We start from the raw sequence: 12,189 nt of genomic DNA, 5'->3' as shown, positions 1-12,189 counted from the left end.
CATGGCCTTTATCTGCCGGAAGTACCCTAGCCTAGGTTCTCTTGTACGTGTGACTCCTCCAAACCTTACCACAGGACTCTGCTTCAGTGACCCTGATGTTAGTAGATCTGTGAATTATTATTTTTTCTCTAAGCCACCTCAAATTATTGCTGGAAGAAGGCAACTTATAAAAAAAAAATGAAATTAGGAGAGATCCAGATCAATAGGGGAAACCCAAGATTCCAGTGGGTCCTGTAGGGACAGGGAAGGCCGTGATACCCTGGGCCACTCAGAGTCAGGGAGGACGCCCTGAGCCAGGACACCCCAGGATTGCCCTCCAACCTGGGGGGTAGCCATATCTGGATCAGTCAAGTGTGAGCTGTCATTCAACATTGGCTTTCCCATACAATCAAATACATGACCTCCTCTGATACCAGCTCTCGGCACAGAACCCACATGCTCGATGGACCTTGTGACACCAGCCAGCTAAGTGAGGGGCTTCAGGGCACCCCTCCTGCCATCACCCTCCGGCTCAGCAACCGGCCCTACTTACATCCATGGGTGCAGAACATTCTCCGAGGAACAGAATCCTCCACAACAGCTGGCCTTGGCGTCTCTTCAACTGTCACAACGTCTTTGCTTCAAGCCACAAGCCTTGGAACTTTCTACAGCATGGAACTCCAGACCACTTGTAGATACCCCTTTATGGAAGATGAAAAAAGGAAAAGCAGTATCACGTTACAAATGTTTGCTTCATTCACATTTCCTTTCCTACTTGACATTGGGGTGCCTATCAAACACAAACCCCCCCAAGTACCCTAGGCACCAAAGGGATCTCAAAGACATTTTGTTTCTGAGGGTTCTTACACCTACTGATATTTATCAACTTAGAAACTAAAACAAAATTTTAAATGTATTGTTTATTTAAGATAATTATTATTCAATTTTATTTTCATTTTTAATTTCTTAAACATTATTTTTAAATTATTATGATGATTATGTGTTAACATAAATAATATTTTTTATAAAAATAGCTATTTTCAAAAAACACTTAATGAGAAGAGTGGCATTATTTTACATTTTAAAGAATCCCTCTGGTATCTGACTTAATTGAACACAGATTCTCATATCTGCTTCTGAATTCAATGTGTTGCAATATCACATATCAGTTTAACCTCTCGAAAACTCCACCATGTAATTGTGGGAGATTGAGAGTAAAAAAAAAAAAAAAAAAAGGGAAACATTTTGGGATTGTTGTGAAAATAGTCTTCTTCTTGTAGGTCCCCTGAGAGGGTCTCCCGTGCTCCCAGGGTTGCCCTGGCCCTGGACCCACCATTCCGTGCAATCAAAGTAGGTCTCACTTCTCCTTCAGACTATCACTGCCTTTCTTCGATGCCACTAGTTATCAGTTGCCTGAACAGTCTTCTAGAACTATCTACACATAAATGAAGATATATGAATGTAGAGTTTTTATTAATTTTTAACACTCAAGTATGAGCACTCTATACATTTCACCTCGGGTTTTCTGTTACATGTGTTGGGAGGCATTGCATTTTAGTATATATCGTTACATCCTTTCTGCGGGTCTCTCGACCTCCACTAAATGGATACAATAACACCCAGCTCTGCACAGTGCCACGGTATTCAGGTGGGTTGCTCAACAGCTACTGTAACTTGCCACTTTCTTCAGTGAAGGACACAGGGCTTAATGGGAATAAAGGGGCCACACGGAGCAAGAACAGATGTCACATATATCACTACAGCTTTCCTCTGGCTTCTGGTTCCCTAAGAAGGCATGCAGCCCAAGTATTCAAAATTTGAGAAAGTATCCAATTTTTTGCCATACTACTGGGGCTCACCCAGTATTATACTTGGGGCTTACCTCACTGTGCCAGAAAGACTTGTGTTAACAATCTCTGTACCTATTTTTACAGGAATGTTTACAAACATGGACCTGTCTGGAAACACACTCACTATCATTGGTGTCACATAATCGTGAGGCAAGAAGGAAGGATCAGGGTCCAAGTGTCCCCAGACAGTATTTCTAAAAACTATTTCCATGTGGTACTAAGTTAACAGAGATTAACCCTCTTAGGTCACAACTTCCCTGTCATAGAAACATAGAATACCCCTCACCTGCAGGAAACCCTCCCCTCATAGGGGTAATTTGGTCCAATTACACTGCAGGCTTCAGATGCTAAAGTTGATGCAGACCAATGAGGGTTCACTGCCTCTCTCTGAGATTTACTAGCTATATAATCTTCGCTTCCACTTACTTGTAAAATGGAAGTAATGATACCTATCTCATGAAGTTAAGAATAATTGTAGGGGTGCCTGGGTGGCTCAGTCTTTAAGCGTCTGCCTTTGGTTCAGGTCATGATCCCAGGGTCCTGGGATCGAGCCCCGCATCGGGCTCCCTGCTCGGCGGGAAGCCTGCCTCTCCCTCTCCCACTCCCCCTGCTTGTGCTCCCTCTCTCGCTGTGTCTCTCTCTGTCAGATAAATAAATAAAATCTTAAAAAAAAAGATTAATTGTAATTATCTAGGGGTGGCTGGGTGGTTCAGTCAGTTAAGCGTCTGACTCTTGATTTCGGCGCAGGTCATGATCTCAGGGTCATGAGATCGAGTCATTTCCTGTGTCCCTCCCCCACCATGCCCCCCTCAGCTCAGCGCCGAGGGCCAAGTCTGCTTGAGATTCCCTCTCCTTCTCCCCTCTCCGTTCACTCAGGTGCCCACTCTCTCTCAAATAAATAAAATCTTTTTAAAAAAAGAGTAAACGTAATTATCTATAAGATGTGCCTACCACATAGTAGGTGTTCAATGCTTGGCAATCGGTAGCCTCCTTCCTTTATTGTTCTATGAACAGACATAAGACAGGAGACTGATCTTATGTCCTGGACTGGGCTGGCTCTTCACTGGAAACCCCAGTGGTGTAGCCTTTTAGGAAGCCTGGAGATCTCAGAGACTGGGGCAAGAGAAGATGGTAGAGAATTTTTTTTAAAAGATTTTATTTATTTATTCATGAGAGACAGAGAGAGAGAGAGAGAGAGGCAGAGGGAGAAGTAGGCTCCCAAGGAGCAGGGAGCCCGATGCGGGACTCGATCCCAGGACCCTGGGGTCATGACCTGAGCCGAAGGCAGACGCTTAACCATCTGAGCCACCCAGGCGCCCGGTAGAGAATTTTTTTTTCCAACAAAAAGGATCTCATGAGCTGTTTGTCATCATCTGATTCTAAATCAGAGACACGGATCTGATTTCCTCCTCCCCCCGGCAAGGAAAACAGGCACCGACATCCCCTGCATTTCTGTCTCAACTTTCCAGTCTGCCTCTGAAGTCACATGGGACAGTGTGGTTTGCATTTTTAGAGCCACAGAACTGAGAGAAAACCCACCAGGTTTGGACGAGCCCTTCGGGTGAGGATGGGAAACAAGAGATTTACTCCTGAACAATTCCCGGGAGTAGAACGAGCACCTGCAATAATTGTAGGACAGATGTATCACGACCTCCATTTACAGATGAGGAAACTGCAGTCTGGGAGACCTGAGGTAAACTGGCAAGGCAGCACAGAGAACAAAGGCAGAGTCAGAACTCGAAGCCAGGTCTGCCCTCTCCCAAAGCCCCAGCGCTGAAACCCATCATCACGTGATTCTCCAGCCAGAAAGGAAACCAGCCCTGGGGTTTGATGTACGAATGAAGTAGCAAAGCCAGCAGCTTCCTAGGGATGGTCTCACAAGAGAGACAAGTTATCTTTAACTGTAAGTTAATGACTTTATCAGCCCAATACTGTACCTGAAATCAAAATCAAAATTCTTCAGAAAATCATCCCTAAACTAGATACAAAAGAGAGAATGGTGAGACACCGAGGCCAAGATTTCATTACTTCGGGATTTACAGATTCTTTATTTTGTCTTATTAGTGTTTGGTTAGATCAGTTATTAGGATGAATGTGTTGTTTCGATTTACAGACAATTATTTTGAATAATGGGTAAATAATGTACTATTAACTTATCCAATGGCATTTCTAGCTCCTAGTGCATATCAGGTGCTGCAAGTGCTACAGGTTAAGAAAACGTGTCCCTTGGCCTCCAAGAAGGTGTATAATTTATATCATAAGATATAAGGGCTATACCCATATATGTACATGGGTTGGGGGGTAATAAGATAGGCAAGAATAAGGTGCTAAAAGAAGGAGAAATGTGGCCAGTGGGGTGTTCAGGGAAGGCCTGAAGGAGTGAAGAGGCGTCACTTAGCTGCCTCTTGGAATATAAATAAGATTTTGTCAGCCTTGGAAGAGAGGGATGAGAGAGCTGGCAGGTTCAGAGAGGCAACGGGCTCAATCTGGCACGGGGGATGCTTTAGAGGAGAGACAAGGGGCAGAGGAGCCGACCAGATCCTGACCTAGAACAATGACATCAGGAAGGGAAAAGAAAGAAATGGTAATGCAGAGAGAATTGAGGGTTGACCAGTGACTCGCTATAGCAGGGAAGAAAGAAGGAATCAAAGAAGTGTGGGTTTCCAACCTGCATGTGACCAGGAGCATGTCATTATTAACAAAACCTGGGAAAACCAGAAGAGGAACTGGTACGCAAGGGAAGATGGGTGAGTTTGGTTTTGAACATAAAGAATTGGGTTCCTTAAGGGGCGCATGGGTGGTTCAGTCTGTTCAGCGTCCAACTCTTGATTTCGGCCCAGGTCATGATCTCAAGGTTGTGGGATCGAGCCCCACGTCGGGCTCTGTGCTGGGCATGGGGTCTGCTTGGGATTCTGTCTCTTTCTCTCTACACCCCTCCCCCCTCTTAAAAAAAAAAAGAATTGGTTTTATTAAGATGGAAACAGGTAAACACGTGGAGCACAGAGGTAGAAATTAGGGTCTGACATTCAAGAGAGGGTTCAGTTTTAGAGACACATATTTGAACATCAAACACATAAAAGCAGTAAGTGAAGTCTGAGGCAGATAAGATGATCTGACAATAAGAGAAGAAAAATGAAGACAAAACCTTGGGGCCCATCTGCCTTGAGTGGGTGGAAGAGGACGAACATCTCCAGGTAAGAACCAGAACAACTCAAAAATAGTTTCTCCTCAGAAAACATCAGAAGCCTCTGATCTAACCCGACTCTCTTACTTCGCAGATGAAGAAATCCCAGGCCCAGATGGCTAACTGATTTATCTAAGGGCTCGCATCTGCAAATCTGTAGCCAGATGGTTAAGTGACCACTGGGAAATCGCACTAACTCGGCCTTGCGCGTGCACCAGATAACACAGCTGGACTCAGAGAGGCCTGAGAACAAACTGGAAACTTCTTTTTATCTCTGCTACATCAGCCCAGCCCTGGAACTGTGCCCAACCACATCATCAGCTCGGGGTTCAAACCACATCTTACTCATCTTGTTGTCCCTGCCCCTCTGCCCTCAACTTTCCCCACCGTTGTCTCTGCCCCCAGTGTTATTACAGAGTAGAAAAATCACAGACGATGTTCTTCTTCTGAATGTGCACATGATCATAGACTTCTGGAGCTGAAAGAACTTAAGGCTTCATCTAGTATTAGTGTAACCTCTGGGGAAACAGACCCAGGGCAGCCCAGTGACCAGATAACCAGTTAGTAGTAGAACTCAGACCAAAATTCCAGTCTCCTGTTTCTCTCCATTTCACCACCAACCTTTAGTGCAAGAGACTTATTCTTAAAGATTTATTTGTTCATTTGAGGAAGAGAGAGAGAGAGGGAACGTGAGTGGGGGGAGGGGCGGAGGGAGAGAGAGAGAGAATCTTAAGCGGACTCTGGGCTGAGCACGGAGCCCAAACCCAGGACCCTGAGATCATGGCCTGAGCCAAAATCAAGAGTCTGATGCTTAACCAGCGGAGCCACCTGCAAGGCGCCCCGCAAGAGACTTATTCTTAAGACAAACTCTCTACAGTCTCTAATTTCTCCAAATGTATGCTATGAAGCCCTCTCCCCTTAAGACACTTCTCGAAAAAAAGAACTCCATGGTCCAAAACATTTGTGGAGTGCTATAAGCTACGTCTCTCTTGGACAGCCAAAATGCTTATTACCATATTAAAGACCTTGGCAAGTCCTGCAGGGAAGAAACGTGGGTCATTCTTCTAAGAATATTTCCCAAACTTGTTTGACCACAGAACTCTGGCCCTTGCCCCTGCCCCTGCTGTTGTCTATTTAAAAACCCACAGGTTGCCGAGGATTGTACTTTGGGAGACACCACCTTTGTCTAATTAGCAAGATTTCCCCCGGTAGGTCCCACGCAGAAGTGTCAGGACTGAGAGGTCCTCAGTGTGGGAACCAGGCGGGGAAGAGACAGCAGGCAGAGAAGGAGAGAGAAATGGCAGGCCATCCCAGAATCTTCTGAGCCATCCGTTCTGCCAACAACAAAGGGTGAAACAGCTATGTGAGAAATTCTGACTTGGGGTCCTGGTCAGGAGCTTAAGACGCTGGTTTCCAACAAAGAGTTCTTGTGGGGAAATGGGGTCTTTGGGTGCACATCGCCAGCCTGCGAGCTTCCCTGGGCTTCAGCACCATTTCCAGCAATGCTCTCTCCTCGTGTCCTTTGAGTAGGCTTAACTGAATTAAGACATTTTCTGCGCAGCGTCCAGGGACCCACAGCTGCTTGGGCTTTTCCTTGCTCACTCTACCAGCCTGGTCCAAACCCAACCACATCTGGATGACTGAGAGCAGCCTTCTAATGAGTCTCCTGACTCAATCCCTTCTCCCCTGCCACATACCTTACAGGCTACAGTCACATTAATTTTCTTAAAACAATACTTTACCTGCTTCAAGATAAAAAAAAGAATGTTCCAAACTCCACAACATCCGAAGCTGCCCTTAATGTAAGAAAACACATCTAGGCGATGGTACTTCTCTGTGCTCCCCGGTACAAACTTCTACTGCCCCAGGCGCACATCCTGTTAACTGAACGAGCCATAAGCAGTCTGACTGCCAAGGCTCCCTCTGCCTGCTCTTTGCTTCTGCCTATCGGATTCTAGCCAGTCTCATGCAACTCCCAGCTCCAGGGGCCCCGGCTGTACCAGCACTTCCGTGAGCTCTTGCACTTGAAGACACTGAGCCCCTAGCCCCGCACGCACTCGTGTGGCTTTACTGTTTCCTGAATTGTCTGAGGGGTCATAAATTCAGGAAGAAAAAAGACCATGCCTTATTACATTCAAGGCACTTAGTAAGCATTCAGAAACCCTCTTGCTGAATAATGGAATTAATCCACATTGACCTCAGAACTATACGTTAAGCAGAAAACTTCTCCTCTATCAAACACTAGGGAAACTGACCTCTTCCTGGGCCTCCCAGGCATCCAAATTTTTCTAGTTCAGTTGATCTTGGTTTTTTTAAAAGGGAGGAAGACAGATTCTACCCCATGCTAATGGACCCGGCAAGGTTTTGTTCTTTTTCCGGAAGACAGAGCTGTGCTTTCTGCCACCTTCTCGAAGGCTTCTTGCCACGTGTGGGCCCCGGGGTAGAGTCTAGCCTGAGTATATTACATGATATTTAAACATGTATCTCTACATTTTCCCAAAGGTCTGGCCCAAAGAGTGCTCTTCTCAAGAACATATTCTCTATTGATAATTGTTTCTTCATTCATTCTCTGAATTATTCAACAAACATTTAGCAAGCAAGTCCTGGGGATGCAGAGGTGGTTAGAAGACAACCACAAGAGGCAGCCGCAGTCAGACACGATTTTACTCAAAGGGCATCAGAGGAACACCGGCCATAAAAATCACCTGGGGAAGGATGTTTAGAAGACAAGTGCAGGGTCCCCGAACGCTGCACAGAAAATGTCTTAATTCAGTTAAGCCTGTAGTGGAGCCTGGGATCTGCATTTTTAAAAATCCCTCCAGGTGATTCTGACGTATACTCAGGTTAGAGACCCACTGGCCAGTGAAAAAGACAGGCTTGTAAGGAGATTGTTATAAAACAGTGGTGTCTACTTCCAGGGTAAGGGAAGTTCCCGATACGGAATGGAAGTTCACCTACGGAAAGCAACTAAGCAGTGGGGAAAAGTTGGGTGTGATGATAAGGGAGATCTGCATGCAAACCGCTGTGTGATTCGCACCACGTGTCCGCCTACATAAAATAAGAAAAACACCCACCTCACGCAACTCTCACAAGCCTTCAGTGAGATGATGTATAGAAAGGGCTTCACCCAAATCTTGGTACACAATAAACACATCACTCTGAATTCATCATGATTGTTATTTTTATTTTTTTAATGAATATCTTAATTTTTTTTAAGATTTTATTTATTTATTTATTTGACAGAGAGAGACACAGGGAGAGAGGGAACACAAGCAGGGGGAGTGGGAGAGGGAGAAGCAGGCTCCCCGCCGAGCAGGGAGCCCGATGAAGGGCTCGATCCCAGGACCCTGGGGTCATGACCTGAGCTGAAGGCAGACGCTTAACCGACTGAGCCACCAGGCGCCCCATGATTGTTATTTTTAATTAAGAAAACACTTAAAAGAGAGTGGGGAGAGCAGAAAGTCTTTCCCGAGAAACAATGGAGTCTGAATTTAGTTTAAAAGCAGTGTCCCCAAGTGTAATTGTGTTCTTGCCGCCCATAAACTTTCTAGAATTTTTAAAATTTTATATCTACGATTCTATAGTTTGAAACTCTTAATATGGGTGGGAACCAAGTACAGTTGTGCAATTTCAGTGCCTGCCTTTCCACTCGTGTTCACAACTGTACAAAGGCCAAATGAGAGCCAGATCAAGTCAAGAGCCAATCTACAAACAGGACATGATGGGAGAGCTGAGTCATCGATGGCACGGGGCAGTTCCATCGGCTCGCCACAGACATCAGTTCGTGCTGCGAGCAGATGCGTGATGTGGACTCTGACTTCTTACATACCAACACCTACCAGTTTATAAGCAGAAACCCAAGGCATAAATACACAAAGCAGAATTGTTCTGTCTCTAATTCTATTAGTAATTGTGTGAGATACTCTTTTGTAGCAATTTCAATATCACCATCAGGCTGATCTTACCTTTTCAAGTGAATAGACAATTTAACAAATTATCAAATGATACCTCATTAAAACTGATATTTGGGGGCACCTGGTTGGCTCAGTCAGTAGAGTGTCAACTCTTGATTTCGGCTCAGGTCATGATCTCAGGGTTGTTAGATGGAGCCCCACATCAAGCTCTGCACTCAGCGTGGAGTCTGCTTGTTCCTCTCTCTCTGCTCCGCCCCGCACCCTTGCACGCACTCTCTCTCTCTCTCTCTCTCTCTCTAATAAATAAATAAATAAAAACTGCCATTTGACCATTTCCTACTTGCAGAGTTTGGTTAAATATGAGATTTGATTTTCCTGAACTTACAAACCCTTGAGGCTATTATTAACAATTTGCTTGACATACTTACACCAACGGGCATTTTTTGCATGCATATTAATTACATTTAAATAACAACCCAGATTAAACATAGACTAGGCCCCGAGGCCACACGGTTCCACTCTATCTTTACTCTCCACACTAGTGGCTAGTTTCAACTGACCACATCATTTGACACAGTAAAATAATGTTTTTAATTTATTTTATCGAGTTTAAAGTTATGTTTGTTTTATGCTTATACATATTTTAACAACATCTAAGTAATCAATTACTCTGAGGAGCTGAAAAAAAATTTCCTATCAAATACGTCTATATATTGTTCAGTTTTGAGTAACATCAAATTGGATAATTGCAAGGGAAGATGTTTAGAGAGCTGAGTCTATCCCATCAGCACCTGCCTCCCATGAAAAGCCTGCTCCTGCGTTTTCACCAAGGGTAAGCAACAGAGACTCCGCTCCTTCAGAAACCCATGACCAAAGCCACCCCTGCAGAATGTCTGTTCCATACAGCCTTCTGTACCATTTCATTAACTTCCCAAAGCACCCTATATCAGCATCAGCAAAGCTACTAACCCAGGCGGTCGGGGGCTGGCCAAGAGAGTATCTTTTTTGAATATGGAACACTAATCACCTCACACTTGAAGCCACTTGCCTGGTCCTAAGAGTCGTGGCTAGCGGCAGGGCTGGGAATTGCTGAGCTCTGATCAAAGCAAAGGATGTGGACCTAGGCATCGCCATGCTTTGTCACCACTGTCATTTAACCTTCATTTATTCAGAAGAAAGTGTTTTAAGACCCCATGATCAGTGGGGTGGATGCTCTTCCCTAATGCTTGTTGCCCGATCACTCAGTAGGAACTACAATAACCTCATCATAGGGATGGATTTGAATGTATTTTGGGGTTTTGTTGTTGTTTGTAAAGTTATTTATTTATTTATTTATTTAATTCATTTGAGAGAGAGAGAGAACGCACAAGCAGGGGGATCGGCAGAGGGAGAGGGAGAAGCAGACTCCCCGCTGAGCAAGGAGCCTGATGCAGGATTTGGTATCAGGACCCCAAGATCACGACCTGAGCCGAAGGCAGCCGCTTAACCAACTGAGCCACCCAGGTGCCCCTGAATGTATTTTTGAAGAGCATCATAGTACTTCCCCAATGGCTCTGAGGACCTGTGGTTGAGTAAATTTGGGAACGAATCAGGGATGACAGTTATGGCTGATGCCCCTACAAAGGACTGGATCAAGAACCTTTAGAGGCTCCGAGCACTGAAGTCTTATAGCACCTTCCCCACTCCCGCCCCGCCAAGTACTTTGTTATAAAAAAACACTACTAAAATATAGCATGAAGTATAAGAACATTCATTAAAGTTTCTATTTTTTTCATTACGACTTTTTCAATACTTGATTGGAAAACCTAATATCAGCTTATTCTCAAAAGAAATTGGGAGGTACCCCGGCTCGTGCCTTAATCACCTTTGTGCAAAGCAATATCGTGAGTGTATCTAGACTGTTCACATGCAGCATCTCCCTCAAAACCAGGACTCGTGTGTTACACACAGTCTGCAGGTAACCAATGCGGGGCCATTTGTAAAGCGTCAAACTCTTTTTTTCTATTTACCTGCCTAAGGACTTCACCAGACTCTTCCTTGCCCTGACCAACTCAAATGAGGACTTAGACCTTAAACCCTGAAATCCCTTTCAAGATCATACTACTTGGGAAGCTGGGCCTGGAAATGAGACCGTCCGCCTATTTCAGTGCTCCCGTTATCTCCCAGATTATCTGCCCAAGGCCCAAAGCTCCCAGGGACAGAATCACCTGGAAGTGCACAGTCATCACAAGTTTGCGTGTGATTCACAGGATAACTTCAGACACGGAGTGTCTTTGAGTATCTATCATAAGTGTTGGCAACTACATGATCAATTAGAAAATGAAAGTCAGGAGACCTGGTATCCTAGAGCTGGAACTTCCTACAGCTAAGCATATAGTACAGCAGAGGCCTCGCTTTTTTCTGGAGAAAGTGGGGTGCCTGTGGACCTGGTTAGAGGGGCCGAAGTTAGCACCTTACGTCATGAAAATTAGGGAGGCAAGTAAACATCAGAAAGTTGTGAAGAGATACTAGGAAGACCATCGATCACCTTCTATCCTGCAAAAACAAAGTTTATCACCAAAAGCACAGCGAAAAGATTAGAAAGTAACTTTTCACACTCCTTTGAGGGACCCACGTAAGTCTAGAATGTATATCTTAGCTCGATGTCCCTTTGGTAATGAATGGCTGAACAAAAGGTTTAAAACTTTTTTCACCTCCAAACATGATAATAAGGAACAGTTAATTTGCTTTTTACAAGACACTAAATGTTCAAATGAGAATTTTTAAATAATTTTTTTAAATGAGGGGCTCCTGGGTGGCTCAGTCGTTAAGCGTCTGCCTTCGGCTCAGGTCATGATCCCAGGGTCCTGGGATCGAGCCCCGCATCAGGCTCCCTGCTCCGCGGGAAGCCTGCTTCTCCCTCTCCCACTCCCCCTGCTTGCGTTCCCTCTCTCGCTGTGTCTCCCTCTGTGTCAAATAAATAAATTAAATCTTTAAAAAAATATATAATAATAATTTTTTTAAATGAAAGGGGTTTCAGAGAAGACTGAACACTAGTGTGGGAGGGGAAGGTGAAAGGTAAGCACTTCTATTCCCAAAGGTCTGAGCAAACCCACGAAAGAAGAAGCATGATCAGAAGAAAGACCCTAGCTCTGCCCATCGTCAAGCCAGGAGAAGCCAAATCTGGTGCTGTATCCTGGAACGTGAATTGAGTCTCTGGGAATAACCATTCTCTACTTATTGCTTTTTAAAAAATCAGCCCTGTGTGCATTATATACCCAAG

At 44.7% G+C, this 12,189-nt stretch overlaps 1 protein-coding gene across 2 annotated transcripts in view; it reads right to left on the bottom strand.

Annotated features, from left to right (window-relative positions):
• The window catches only part of DDR2 (discoidin domain receptor tyrosine kinase 2), a 147,766-nt gene that overhangs the window by 120,828 nt on the left and 14,749 nt on the right, over positions 1–12,189 (bottom strand). For both annotated transcript variants that reach the window (XM_027612090.2, XM_027612089.2), the window contains exon 2: positions 533–680. In XM_027612090.2, the coding sequence (XP_027467891.2) occupies positions 533–538 (6 nt within the window). In that variant the 5' untranslated portion in view covers positions 539–680. The remainder of the gene's footprint in view (positions 1–532; positions 681–12,189) is intronic.

Source organism: Zalophus californianus, chromosome 10, assembly GCF_009762305.2.
Source record: "Zalophus californianus isolate mZalCal1 chromosome 10, mZalCal1.pri.v2, whole genome shotgun sequence".
NCBI lineage: Eukaryota > Metazoa > Chordata > Mammalia > Carnivora > Otariidae > Zalophus > Zalophus californianus.
Note: the sequence above shows the minus strand (reverse complement) of the source record. Positions and strands in the feature narration are given on the sequence as shown.